The sequence below is a fragment of the Pieris brassicae genome, chromosome 4 (genome assembly GCF_905147105.1).
Source record: "Pieris brassicae chromosome 4, ilPieBrab1.1, whole genome shotgun sequence".
Lineage (NCBI taxonomy): Eukaryota > Metazoa > Arthropoda > Insecta > Lepidoptera > Pieridae > Pieris > Pieris brassicae.
In genome coordinates this window covers 18,094,023-18,110,031 of record NC_059668.1, presented here as the reverse complement: position 1 = coordinate 18,110,031, position 16,009 = coordinate 18,094,023, and the positions used below count along the sequence as shown (strand labels likewise).

Here is a 16,009-nt window from a genome sequence, read left to right as displayed (position 1 = left end):
AGCACCTTAAGAATCGTTCAATAGCTGAAATATATACGCAGTTATTCAGAACTTCGACTTTTTCTACACTTTCTTCGCTATCTTGCTGATGCATACGCAACTTGCAGTAAACGTATTGAATGAAAACGTACTATATTGTACTGTTATGTACAGTACCCCATTGTTGTTTCTAATAAAGGCACTTAAATGCGTCACCATATCAGAATACACTCGTACACATATCGTATATTAGGACGGCCGATTCGCTATAAGACGCAGTGACATCGGTTAAAAAACAAAAAGCACTGAGTTGCGACATAAAAAACGTATTGCAAGCAAAGTTGTATGGCTGGATAGACCTTTCGATAGACGCTGTCAAGTGTACGATATTGGGCAGCGTTCCTTTAAAAAAAATCTCGTTAGGTGACTCACTCATAAAAAAAAACTCTTTCTACCTGCCAGTGACGTTGCCTAAACAAACAGGTCCCGTGTTGTAACTTATTGCAATACCGAATAATTCTGCATTCTGAGCAATTATCAATTAAACTTTCAGAGACATTAATTCGAATTTCGGGTGGGTAGACTAAATTTACGTCGTAATGAAGTTTCTAATATTTCAATCGACCGCAAATATATGTATATTTGCTATTTACATCATATTGTCACACTTTATAATGTAAATACCAAAAGTACATATAGATACCGGCAAACATCTTGAACAAATGTCCTTGCCTGCACAGGTGCGATTATTAGGTATCACTGGGAGGGGGAAGGGGATGGGGGCGGTGGTGCGCGGAGGAGGGAGAGTGACGTGTCGATCGCGTGATTTGTAAATCAGTTGACGTTTGTGTCCCGGGATGTGTACGATGCGCAAACTTTCCCCCACTCCCTTGTTTAATGCTCAAGAAGTTTGCCGGTATCTGTATATATGGTGAAGACGAGGTGACTCACACTCAGTGACAAGTTTATGCGTGCACGTACACGTACGCCTATAATAACGTAGACGCGTAGGTACGACCTTTGTGCTTATTTCATTACATTCGTATAAATCTACGATAAATTTTCACGTATAACATTAGTGCATCTGAAAAACGCCTTAACATCTAAACGCTTAAAGGCAAATAATAATGTGGATTACAGGTCACTGTATATGTTAAGAGGTTACAAACTACAGATAGAACCTAGTATAAAGGGTATATACATACACCGTAGTCACTAAATAACAAACATTTACATAAATTAGTAAATGAATCGTCAAAACCGTTCTAAAAACGATCAATAAAAAAAAATCTTATTTACATCTACAGAAATATATTGCTCAAACGATAAAATCATGATTTGCTAAGCAAAATAAAAATATAATAAATAATTCGCGCGCCGTCAAAGAAAGCTGCAGTTTTAAATTTAGTGCCAAATGTGCGTTAATCGAAACACACGTTGCTTAATAATACTGCAAGCACCATCAAATTCATACTTATCAAATCTTACTTAGGGATTATCAGAAATTTCGCCAATCACTTGGGAATTCGATTCGTGCGTTTCACGACAACCATTAGAATGCTTTATAGAATGATTTTATATTAAAAGCGAAAGACGTTTTCTCTCTTATATTGTGTAAAAATATATTTAAACCGTACGGTTCTATATTTCATGGCATCGAATTCTTATCTAGTTAATACTGTGTTAATATTTTACGTTGTTTACATAAAATGTTAAGCTTTGAAAAGTATAAAATCTATTTAGATAGAAATTTTAAAGGTCTGCCGTCCCACTCTAAGTTATAGTATAGAGAGAGACGGCAATTCTCATTTATAGAATCTAACACGTAAATTCACCCGTTCTATGACTTCATGATTTATTCTAACATTAAGACATGACATCGATATTCACATTATTGTCAAGAAAAATATGAAAAAAACGTATTGCGATCACATAATGCTTTTGTGATAATCTTGACCAAAATTACATATTCATAATACCCACAGCTTATAATTAAATTGGAATATGTAGCTCGGGAAAGTATCAAAATCCGTTGATTTCAGTTCATAGTCATTTTAGTACGCAGTAAAATATGTAATAATTACGAGAAAACTCCTTATGATAATGTAATTTCGGTCTTATCTGTGCAAAAATCTTGATACTTGAATTTTAATCTATTGCTTATTTACACAACACAATGTACCGTAAGCTATTAAGATTTTCAATGTTATTTACACGTATGACTTATAATAACAGTCGAATCGCGAAAATTCGTAACATTATTGTATACAGGGTGTTCCAAACACGATTCTTTGATGGTTTGGCTGTACGTATTCATCTAAAAGGTTATAAACGCGAATTTTTACATTGTTTTACTTAACTCGATGTTATGTGGTTATGATAACAGAACCAGTCATGTTGAGTTAACAAAATTCTAGTTAGTAAAATACCTTAAATAAAGGTGTATTATTGGCGTAAATCAAAGTTTACATCTAGTCATGTTAAAATATATTGAGAATAAAATTTATTGCCTATTAATACCGATTTATGGACACCCTATATACAAGGAGGGTGAAACTTACTCATATTTGATCCCAAGCACGATATAAAAAGATAAAATCGATATTCCTACAGCGGGGATTCGTCGCAAGCCGTGAAATCACACCGACCACTTACGTACTAAGAAATACCTAAACTGTAAAATAGGTACAAACAAAGTCCTTACTATCCAGAAGGCAAAATTGGCACTTAAGACGAAGTTCGCTCCTTTGTTTATTATCGTTTGTATGAACGCTATAAACGGCCTGTGCGTCTGTATGTTGGCTAAATCGCGATCGGTGGGACACTGGTGGTAGACACGCGACTGGTGTATACGTGTTTCCTTCAAGACTTGGGTTATACACGTATCGTATGCGCGTACGTGCGATTCGTACGCGTATGCGCACTTCAAGCTTTCGTAACTGTTAAAACACGTTTCTTCGCACTTCGTATTGTCGTAGTTCATACAATCGAGCGTATACGTGCGCACGCACTGCGGGCTCGCACGCACTGTCCGCTACATGGAAGGGGAGGCGTTCTGCGTGGGATTGTACGGATGGTTTGAATTGCGGAGCACTGTATAAACACTGTCAACCTTGCTTAATTTCTCGAAAAACGGTATTAAGTCCAATAGTTCTGAATCGGTCATGTCGTCGAACCATGACGCGACAGGTACCTGAAATTAATGGTAACATTTTTAATAATTCTTCCTCAAATACAATCACGTTGAGGGTATGAGACATAAAAATATAGTTTACTGGTTATAATAGTTTGGTTTTATTAATTAGTCATAAGTTGACTCACATTTGATGTAAATCACGCGAAATTCATTCACGTCATGCACGGGGCTTTACTGCTTTTAATTAACAGTAAAATTGAACTCATTTTAAACCAGTATATTTGATTAATAACTGCCAAAATTTAACTTATAAAACATTAAAAAACACTACCGCTTCGTTGAATAATATACGGCATAATTTATTTATTACATTATTTAGATTTCTGGAAAATCTTTTTATCTTCATTTATATATTCATTTTCGGCCAACAAACCACGAAATACGTAATCAAAGACTTACAGCGTTATCAGGATGGAATATGTATGAAGCTGGCGAGTTGTCGACAATAACGACGCGTCGCAGATCTCTGCCTAAACTGTTCAGGTCTTTCACATAGTTCCCTCTGTGAAACACGCAACTGTCACGGAACAATCGCGCTCGGAATACGCCCCATCTAAAATAATATTTTGAAACATTAGTCCATAAAATGTACACACAACGACTATTTAAGCTTTCGCGGAATATGCTTTAAAGAAGTTTTAAGAATATCCATTGCGCTAAATCACCTGCATCATGTATCACGTACATACACTCCATCAGACAACATAGCCGCATTAAGTAGTTAAATGTATTTCATATTATTTAATAATTCTTTCCTTTTATAAATGACAACTTTTTTATATGGAAAATAATCTATGTCTCGTACCAACAACGAGAAGTAGTTTTGAATTTCCATTACTCGACCGTAAGTCACAAATATTTATTAATCAATATTTTAAGTCTTTCTAAATGTATTTAATAATAGAATTACAATTTTGCGTGTATTGACAAGAATACTCTCAAATCGCTAAGCCTTTACGACAAAACGTTCCAATTATGACACCCCACCTACGATTTACCAATTTGCCGTGTGCAATAAATTGGGGAATGACTATTTCACGTCAAAGCCCGACCATTAAGGCCCCTTGAACCCGCATTGTGCGACCCTTTTAGCACCTCTTTCAAAAATCATTTCTATGCTGTTTGTTTTTCTTTAAATGCGATGAAAAGAAAAGATGTCTGACTCTCAAGTTTCGCTATTGTCTGGCGCAGGTGGTTGAGCCTTAGACTTCGCTAAGTAAAACGGAAAGCGCGTTTCACTCTTTTTTTGCAGGCATGACCAAGCCTCTATATTTTTGAAATCTAAATGTATTGAAAAATAATACATCTCAAGACGATTTTCCGCAAATAACATAGCCTTTTTTTATTAAACGCAATAAATCTCTATGTCTAGGAAGAATTAATCTGCGACAACTTTGTTTCAGATCACTGTACTGTCTGTGATTATCACCTAGACGTGACCACAAACAAAAAAGTATAATTTATAATATTTTCCTTGACAAAGGATATTATAAAATAAATTAATCAGTGACGCTACAACCTTTTTAGATCTGGGCCTCAGATTTCTGAATCAGTTTCATGATCATTTGTCGATCTAATAGGCAAGTAGGTGGTCAGCCTCTTGTGCCTGACACACGCTGTCGACGTTTTGGGTCTAAGGTAAGCCTATTTTCTCGCACTGTTTTTCTTTACCGCTCGAGCGAATGTTAGTGCGCACATAGAAGGTTCCAGAAGGATTCAAGCCGGGGATTGAACCTACGACCTCAGGGTTGAAAGTCGTACGCTGAAGCCACTAGGCCAACACTGCTCAATAAACATTGTTTTTTATATAAAGAAAATTCTTCACTTATCTGTAATTCGTCGATAGTCTGTTTTAAGAAGATTCCTACTATACTTCTTACCTATCCAGAAGATCAGCTACGGGATCCGCGTATTTAGCCAAAGATGCGGTGAAAAGCACACATTCATACAATTCCCCACAGCGCCGCAGAAACTCGTCAACGTGCGGCCTCTTAAGCACATACACCTGATGGACCGCGCCGTCTATTTCCACCGGTACCACAAAGTCTGCGTTATTTATTGGCTGAAAAAATATGAAGAATATAATAAGACCTCCTAAATTGCTGCAAATTTATTATCTATAACGATTAAGGGGTTTTTAACCTAACTTAAGCAGAGTTTTCATGTAATGTTTTAGGTGTCATAATCTGTTCATCGATGTTATTCACAGGCATATATCAATCAAATCAAAAACTATTTAAACTGATTAAAGAAACAAAGGAGGGTTCTTAATACGATTAACGTATACAAAAAAAAACTAATATAAAGTCATTATTTTTTTAAGGTAGTCTGTGCTATAGGAGAACCTGGTTACGTCATTATAGTTGGTCAGGTCAGTATAGTCTTCATTATTAATATGAACGCGTAGCAAATAAGAATTTGTATAAGCTCGCATAACCGCAAAATGTTACAGCCCCTGTTGGTACGGTTAAAAATCGGCTGGCTGTAATCGTCTCGGAGAAAAATTGGGGAACTGTTCTACTAAATAATATCACAAGGGAATCATTTGTTTTATAAAATCAAAGTCTTGCCTACCAAATTACCAATAAGCAATTTAAATTCCATAACTGGGACCACCAAGGTATTAAAATATACACCAGTTAAAGAAACATGAGTATTACTTACTCAAGTTTCTGTCATATAAATGTTTAATAAGGCAAAACAAATTCCAAAATAGCTTACAAAGGTTATTTATAATATTGTTAAGGAATTCACTTATCGCTTTATTTCGACCACAAGGCGATTTTATCATAATTCGTAGTTGTTTATTTTAATGATTATGTCGCTGTAATAGTTTATGTACTGGCACGTGATATTTGTTATTTTCATTTACAGGTAATACAGACATAAGTTAACCTCAACCTCGTTAGAGAGTATACTAATTTTTATGTTATTTTTACATTTAATCTTAAACATTACTGCCTTATTAAAAACATAGACTAAAGATATTAATGATGATAGAAACTTGTTACAGCTATGCCGCGAAACAACCCGAGCCTTTGGCCTTTCAGACCAACATTACATCAGACCACATTATTACATAACAAAAAAAATGATCATTGGAAATGGTTACAAATAGGGCCGGTTACATTAGGCCAATCCATATTTTACAATAAAGCCGTGTGGAATTATGACAATTGTTATATTACAATGCGAACAGACGCACGAAGGTAGGCATATGGTAAAGCGCTTTCCCGCCGTAATAATAATTTTCAGGACATACTTCGAAGATAATTCATTAATTTAGTGTGGTTTGAAATTTTTCTTCTATCTTTGTAGTGGTGTATTCTGAAATTTAGGTATATTTTATTTATTTAACAGTAATAATCCTTTTCTGTTAAAAGGTAATATTTACAATTTTTAAAATAAAAATATCTATAAGTAAAACAAAATATATGTGAAGAACATTATGTACTAACAAACATTTGTTGTAAGTCGGTGTGTGTAGAAATGTGTTATGTGTGGGGTGTGTATGTGTGTGTTTTATGTGATCTTACAAATCGGATCGATTTGCTTTGACAATACGCGTTTGGTTATAATTTCGAAAGGGTCGAAGCTCGCGTCAAATATAAGTAGATTATTTTAGAAATTTTTAAGCATAGTTTGTACCAAAATAGGGTATAATGTGATGTTATTGTGTTGATGTGTTCTTATTTGAATGTAATACTCTCCTAAAGGCTGATGAATAAAAAAGCGATATTTCATATGTCAATGAATAAAAAATATGTACAGACATCTCAGTTTGTTAAAACGTAACGTAAAAATAGTAGTTCAATATTATACCACTAAAGGCATCCTCAATACAATAGTTATTACGTTTGCTATCTTGGCATCCAGCCATCTATCTAGATTAGATCAATCAGAATGAGGAGCAGCCGTCTCAACTAAAAATCCATTCCACACGTGCACTGAATTGTGACAGCGAGAGAAGAGGGCAGACTCCGTACCATCATATTCTGTGAAGCTTGGCTCATAGGTCTGTGACTCAACATGTTGCTTTCACAAATGGACGTGCTGACTTAGCTGATATTCAGAAACAATACTTAGCGAGAAGTATGTCACGTATGTCAAAATCCAATAAAATTTTGACGTATTGGAGTCAGCCACAGCGCTAAAATTCGTTAAAATCCAATACTTAAGAAGTGTTGTGTGGACTGACGAATTTAGAATTAAACGGAAGCACGAACATGTATTGTTCAAATAGTGTAAACTATACAAATTATATGGAAAATTTTGCGTTCCAGTTGTTATATCGTCGTATTGAATTTTATACGTAATTTTACAAGGGTTTGGACTAGCCGTTAAATTCAGACATAAAATTTAGAGCAACTTCCCTCCTTGAATCTGATTTCCCTAGAGGCTGATTTATTTACATTGTATTGCCATAACATTTTACAAGAACATTACGTAAAGACAGTTTTAGCACCTGGCTATTTGATAACATCGAACGTTAAATAATCGTAATAATAAATAACGGTAAATATAAGTCATGTGTATTTATAGCATATTAATTAAACGGAGCGTTGCAAGCGCGGTACAAAGTTTATTGTTTTAATAACGCACTGTCTGGGACTAGGGGACGTAAAATTATGACTGTCAAAACATTGTAACTGGCCATTTATAGATTTCAATATTACAAACATACATACGACTTACGAGAAATGCATAAACTTGAACATTTATAGTTGGAACTGTTTTAATCGGCCTTAAAAGAAAGCTAAATTAATCCAGGTAGGCGACATTCGAGAATGTAAGACGAAATGTTGGCTCATATCTTTTAATTGTTATTGATCAAAACAGAGGTCGTTGAGTCTCGGGTGTTTTGATTTTTTTATAATAGGGGGGGGGGAGGAGCCTGCGGAACACACACTTTATAGAAAACGCAAAGAGACGCAATGTCTCTGCGTAGAGAGAGAGAATGAAGCCGATCAGTAAGACATTGGAGATTGACAATTCGACAAGCCCTTCGCTGAATTTGGCCAAAAGGAAGAAGCAGTAAGGTATTTGGGAGCTCCAGTCAAGAGATGTGAGCAGTCCATATGAGGTCGTACTTGAGCCTTGTAGCGTACCTCAGTGAAATACTGCTTAAAACACCAAGCTTTTTGGCTTTTTCTTCTAGGTGACTGCGGAATTGGACATCTTTCGAAATACCAAGCCCAAGCATACTAACTTCTTACATACTAAATTCTATACGTTAATGTGTGGCAATATATTGTAAAATTTCGTAACTTGTCGTCTTAACAGTGACAATTTCATACAACATACATTTATTTTTAAAAAATCATAAACATGTCTGTGATACAATGAAACGTCGATTCATAGAACCTTTACAATTTCTAGGCACGTTTCGCGTTTCCATACAAAAAGGGAAACAATAGGACATACAAACATCCTCCTACTGTTGCAGAGTTAAAGTATCTCCTTTTTTTAGATAGGTAACTAGAGCTCTGGGGCAGCTTAATGCTGCATTGCGTTTTACTACTAACATAAGATAGGTATCATAAGTCCAAATTTTTAATTTTTTAATGCTGTATTGTGGTATCAAACATTAAAGTAGAATTTATGCCCTTCGCTTATAAACCGAGTATAAAATATATGTTTTTTTTATAGAAACGGATGCAAACGGGCAGGAGTCTCACTTGACGTGAAGTGATACCGCGACCCATGGACCACACTGACAGAAGGCTCTTGTCTAAATCTTGCATAAAATTTCTGTACAAATAAATTAGAATTGACAATATTGAGTTTTAAAAAACCCTATAAAGCAAAATGATACTTAGGGAATGCACTAAATACAACACTCGATAAAATGAATTTTAATATATAAGTCACCTCACATAATATAACAAAGGTTTGTGTGGTCGGGGTCGGATGTCAGGATGGAATGTGGTAACAATAATAATCTCATCAATATACGTGCAATAATTTATCCAGATGCTATGTAGGTATATGTTTTTGCTATATAACAAAAAAACAGTGGCGCTACAACCATTAAAGTCTGGGCTGGGATTTCTGTGTTTCCCGATGAATAGGCGAGAAGTTGATCAGCCTGTACCTGACACACCACGTCCAGTTTTTGGGTCTAAGGTTTACGTCATGACGTTTTCCTTCACCGTACGAGCCAGTGTGAAATGCATTCATCGACAGAAAGTCCATTAGTTGCCGCAGTTCGAACCTACGGCCTTCGGCACGACCTACACGCTAAAGCCACTAGGCTAACACTGCCATGTTATATTACAAATGATGATGCTAAAAATGGCCGGTTTTTTTAGTGCATCGGCATCTGGACCGTTTTAAATATATGATTATATAAATTCAGATTATTATTAAATATATTTCATGAAACAGTTTCGTAGTTATAAAAGTTTTGCTACCGATTTCTTATGAATAAAGGGACAAATATTTCAATGTGGAATGCCAACTACATTATCTATACTAAGCATCTCTGTTATTTTAATAATACAATTGTCACGGTAAAGCAATTAATAATATCAGTTTTCCTTATCCTTCATCGTTTGTCCGTATATACTGACTCAAAGATAATTAACATTATTGAATCTAAACATGGAGAAGTAGCACAGCTAAGTATTAAAAGTTTTCTCCTTAATATGACTGCATAGTCAAACTACTGCCCATGGACACACGCTCACACAAAACGTGTTTCGAAGATCGATTTCGCCCCAGAAGCACCATGTGCCACAAAGAAAATGTACACCGCAGAAAAAGCCATAAACTATTCGTTTGTGGGCCGAAATATAAACATAACAAAATTAAAATTTTGATGTTAAATTGTTTCATAATATATATATATACACTTGATCTTAGTCATAGACATAACATTTATTACTAACGATACACATAAAATAATAATCAAAAAAAAATTTTTTTTCTTTTAAAGAACAAGATACGTTTTAAGTGTGTAATGCGTGTGCTTTGTGGTTGTATCTGGCCCTGGCTCAGCATTATGCTGAAGAGCAGACTGTTCCACAGCGCTGGTTCTGCCAGAATTCTGCCAGAGACGACAAAAACTAGTTTGCGCCTCGGTCGTTGAAAAAGAATAATTATATTATTATAATTTTTTTACTAAGTATTATTTACTTAGTAAAAAAAATATTATAGTAAAAATTAGCAGTATAAGTAAAGAAGTCTTGAGTAAAATTATAGTGTAAATAAAAAATAAAATGAGAATAATTGTTAAGAAATAGGTAAATTAATATTTTTGGGCGGATTAATAACTAGATATCGTCATCGATAACTGCGACGAAAATTTGATTTTAGTTGAAGATTTTTCAACTCTGATCTGATCATAGGCTTACAAAAACTCAAGGTTCATTACTGTGTAAATTAGTATGAATTCATTAAATGTATTGCACTAAAAACTTAAATATTGTCTTAAATAATACGGTTTATTGTTCCAAAGTTAACAATAAAGCCGAGGTGATAAAACAAAGATAAATAACGTATTTTCAGTATTTAGCAGTGGCTTCAGTTAATCAAAACTACATTCATGTTATAAGTCCGAAATTTATAGTATGTAAAACATGCTTTTGAATCACAAACAGTGTTGCTATTGAGAGATTGCTTATGAGCTGAAAGACTTTTCTATATTATTTTTCATTTGTATATTTTTTAAATTGCTCTGATGATCTTACGTTAACAAATGATGAAATGTATAGCTGGTGCCAGCTCCTGACCTTTAACTTTGGTAGATTCAAACAAAAGGAAACTTGAGAAGACTATCTAATCTGGTCTTTACGATAACTCTTTAATTTATCCTTTGTGACCGTAACGCTTGTATATCAGCTTATTCATTGATAAGTTTGTAATCTTAGATAAAATACCGACAAAAAATCAACTTTGCAAATGGTTGCAGTTTACGCTCGAGTTGCATTAATCCAGTCATCGGTAGATTTGCTAAAAGGCTTCTTGGGCTGCAGCCCAGAGCCCCCACTAAAAACAATAGGCGAGATTTTTAATTAAAAAAAAACAATCATCTATCTATCGAACGGAACGGGGAATTCCCCGTTTCTTGTTTTCGCCCGGTGTATTTTTTCGCGTGTGAAGGACTTTCCCGTAATAGATGCACAGGCCCAGAGCCCCACAAATTCACGATCCGCCCATGCGTTATGTTTTCTACATATTGGTATATAGTAAGCACATCACTACTATTTATATTCAACATTATCGTAGCTTTGATGTATACGTTGGATATCTGTGGTAGATGGTACAAATCCTTGACTATATTGTCATTATTTTCCGTATATTAAGCTCCTTTAAGGATGCACCTTAATGCTACGACGATTAGCCGATAAAGCGGAACACGATTCCCTTGCTGTTTATTCTACCGTATTTAAACATTGCTATTTAAATAGTTGCTACAAAAATAGCGTCCCACATCTCGAAATACTCGGTTAATGAAGCAACGGCCAGTTCCGCGATATGTAGCCTAATGCTCCAATAATTGATTCTTTGTTCACTCACATTGAGTTTTTATTATTTAAATCATAAAACTAAGGTGGTACGCTGTAAATATCAAAAATAAAAATGATGAATGCCACGAAAATTCATAATTTGTATTGTATTGTAAACCTATCCTTAGTATGGGGCCTAGCATCTGAACAATTTTAAACCAAGGGGGCCTTGTATTACGTAAGCACCATTGGGGGGGGGGGGGGGGGGATTTCATTGATTTTCTTACTGTTGACGTAAACAGTAATTATTTACATTTTTACACATAGTATTCACATTTGTTTAGGCTTGAAAATGAAATTCACTATCAAGAATCCTTACTAAACATTAATACGATTATATACTATTATTTTGGAGAGCTTTGCTTGCTTTTGCTGACAAGAGGGGGGGGGGGGGGGGGGCATAAATTGCAGTAAATCTGCTTACGGCCCCCACATATTGTAATAAATATTTTTATCTATATGTTCAAAACAGAACAAAGACCAGGGGTTAAGATATGCCATCGCTTTTAAAATAATATTTACGAATAACGAGGTAGTTTACCTATAGGATTCCCAAATATGTATGCATAATTTAATGTATATTATATGAATTAGAGCCAAAGAGCCTATCGCTATTAAATTATGTGCATTATGTAAGTTAAGGACTGAAAATAGTGGCCGGGGAGTGATGCATTTATACCTATTTCACTGAACATTTCCCTTAACAAGCAAGTTTTCAGCAATTTGTTTGTTTCATAATCACGTGTTTTTTTATGTTTTTATAAGCTACATATTTGTGTTTCGCTGCAATGCTAAAAAGGCCACCTTGACACGCGAGGTACTAATTTCTTGAACATTGTGTTTCGACTCGTTTAGAGGGGTTTAGTGGGATCTGATATATATGTATTAATATTTTATTTATTTAATATTCTATTTATTATAATATTTACCAGAATTATTTAATTATGAACTTGAGAAAAATGCCTCACGTCTATTAAGTTTAGGCCCTCTGAAGCGCAAACGATTCTCCAAACCACGATCAATTTAAAACACATAGCGTCTTTTTAGTATACATATATAAAACAACTGACTAAAACGCACAAAGGAGAAACGAAATCGTTTCACATACATTTTAAAATTTCCGTATTTTATAGTCAAACAGCAAAGTAACATCATAAAAATATTAATTATATGTAAAATCGTGCCCTATTATAGTGGCAAACAAATGCTCAGTGATCAGAATATAGAGACGGCATTCATAACCCAAAATATTATGTAAATAAGCTATTGTGTAATATGTTATAGTATGGAAATTAGTGTAACAACCAATTAAGGAAAATTTAATCCGTCTTGTAACCGCCCACGCAAGAATTCACCATGTGTATTTAGTAAAGGAGGCCAGCTACAAAAGGCAAGAGGCAAAAACAAATAAAACCTAAATACCTGTTATTTTAGTTTCTACATTAAAAATAGTAATAACGACTACGGCGAAATGCGATGTATACAACAATTCACTGCTAACTTCCATATTTTGAAAATAGAACACGGTCGTAAATAAGGCACTACTAGACTAATTTTTGCTTAAAAATAAATTATTGAACCAAAATTTTGTTTTAGATTGAAAGAGTAGCGATTTATAAGGATAAAATTACAGATGCGTACCCGGTAACTTCAATATGGGTTTAGATGTCGATATTGAGTTTTCGTGCCACGTAGTTTTCAAGTTGCGTCATTATCGATACATCTTCAACGAAATTGGGTTACGCCGTTGCATGAGGTCATTATTTGAATGGACAAGTAAGAGTGCAAGTCAATTACTGAGAATTATATCGGTTTTACAGAGTAGTCCAGCATAACCATTCAACATACTGGTTATAGCCAAATTAACAGAATATTGGATCAAAACGATCGTCAATTATTAACCCTACGAGGCTCGAGTCTATTTCCGTAAGTGTCGGAGTTCATCGCACACCCCCTACTCATGTTACAAATAGCAATTAGTTCACCTTTATAAACTAGAATGGAAGTTTAATCAGTATAAACTGTATCTATTACAATTGCTTCCGATAAGAGATATTTCATTATTTAGCCTAGCATTTGATCATTTTCTAGGAAAACAAAATGAAATTACAAATTTGAATTTATATTTTCAACAATTAACGTCACACAGCAGCTAATTTTATAATATAAACTGATTTATTCATATCAGTTATTTCCTGCAAGTTAAGTATTAACCCTTAATAATATACATTTTATATCAATGCCAACATTAAAACAGGTGATTATTGTTAAATATGTACATGCAATTGATACTAATACTGATACTACTTGATTGATACTGATCCCAACATTTGAGGAAAATGTTGAGATGCTTGAATAAAATTATGTAAATATGTGAGCCCAACACAAAAGGCCTTAAAACATTATATTTTCATACAAAAGCGTTATTGGTGCAATATTACATGCCTTACTTCAACAGATTAAAATCAGGTTATTAACTACATATTATAAAATAATATCCTCAGCACAGCAGTCAGGCCGGGTTGTTAAGACAATAAAATTTTAACCATAAACAAATATTACTATGTTTTCTACTATCTAAACTTGAGTTCTTGTTTATAGTTATATCTGTGTAGTAGAGATAACAAGCTGAAAATAATAATTACTTGTAACTCCATTTATAATATTGTAATTAATTAATTGCATATCCAATATTTGCAAATACTGTGTAACCATATACTAGAAAACATCTTATGACAGAAAATGAAATATCTATTAAGTAAGTCTCTTGTTAAATACCTAAGCAAAAAGCCAGAAAGTAAAACTTAGAGGCAAAAGCAATATTGTCAATTGTAACTATTAAATGGTTGCTGCCAAATTCAGTTGAAATTATAATCTCATTAATAACTATTATCTAGTAAGATAAAAATATGTTCATAAAAAAGAGTTATCACTATAGGATAGTTGTAACCATCATCTATATCTCACAAATGCACATTATTATAATTATAACAACAAAACTACAAAAATCACTTATGACATTGACTGATTTATGATAAATTGATAAATAAAGTTAAGATAAGGCACAATCACATACATATACTGCATTTGTTTAATAATGAGCAGGTATTCATAGTAACATAAATTCATTATAACATTTTTGCTATCTTCAGCTTACCTTAAAAGAACTGTGGACTAATGTTTCATCAAGATCTATCACCATACATTTTTTGTGCATGTCCTGATGTCGCACAGGTGGAAGTAACGGTCTCGGTGCATGGTCGGACATAACAAGGAGTGGAGGTGAAGCCCTGCCATCAATACTATTTGTGCCATTTCCACTAGGTGGGCCCTTTCCTCGTCCACCACGCCAACAACACAATAACGATCGAAGGAATCCACCCGTACCACTTGACTTCTTAGTCCCAATGGGAGTGGAACCTGATACTGGTGTTCCATCTCCCTCATGTTGGCCGCCAGTAGTAGCTCCTAAAAAGACCATTATTCGTTAGCACTACAAACACTACACACGCGGAAGTAAAATTCTCTAATCCGTGTGGGCTTAGTATAAGACAAATCCTCAAGGTTGCAGTAACTGTTGTCGAAACAGCTCGGTTGTTTACATCGGATTCCAATCACAAATTTTATCCCTTGAAGTCTTTAAAAATGCACAATTCTTAGAGAACAATCACGATACATTAATCCATGCACAAACAATCGCGCAGAGGTAACATTATACTCTCAAAACTGATGGCAGTAGGTAACAGGTGTAGCTTCAGATTTACCTCTATCAGATCCATAGTTGTTTAACTGCTCGTCATCCCGTGACACCTGAGTTATTATGGACGCAGCGTCCATTTAAACATTTGTTATGGGCCCTAATAAAACTGGCAAATAAGCTTTTTAAAAATTTTAAAACCATAAAACTTTTTATTATCACCCTTCTATCTTACAAAATGGCAGGCAGAGTCTGGGCTAATACGAACTTCTAGTATAGCCAACGTAGTGACAAAATATTTGGTATCTCACTCTAAGCTGCAAACTTTTTGAGTACTAGAACGAGAAAGCAATATTCCCAGCTTCGTTTTTATCGTTGTCAAACTAAAAATAGTTTTGATGCTGCCAGTTTAAATAAATAAGTTTTAATGTTGCCATCAATTGATATACGTTTATAGATCATAGTTTTTATTGCATTTGATTTTAATAATGCTAGTGAAACTTGACGTCATAAATAGCATCTCAATCAAACAACCTCACTACCCCTAATTATATGTTAACTATAATTTCATGTTTCAAACGATTAAAACCAGTTGACACATAGCTTCAACAACAGCTACCGAACTTA

General features: G+C 34.4%; 1 protein-coding gene across 1 annotated transcript; it reads right to left on the bottom strand.

Moving 5' to 3' along the window:
• Positions 1 to 801: 801 nt before the first annotated feature.
• Positions 802 to 15,634, bottom strand: LOC123708589 (carboxy-terminal domain RNA polymerase II polypeptide A small phosphatase 1). Its single transcript, XM_045659371.1, has 5 exons — positions 15,450 to 15,634; positions 14,843 to 15,153; positions 5,056 to 5,237; positions 3,575 to 3,728; positions 802 to 3,172 (listed from the first exon to the last, which is right to left on the bottom strand). Exons 1-5 carry the CDS (start codon positions 15,520 to 15,522, stop codon positions 3,014 to 3,016), a joined length of 879 nt encoding a protein of 292 aa, XP_045515327.1. The 5' UTR covers positions 15,523 to 15,634; the 3' UTR covers positions 802 to 3,013.
• Positions 15,635 to 16,009: the final 375 nt, after the last annotated feature.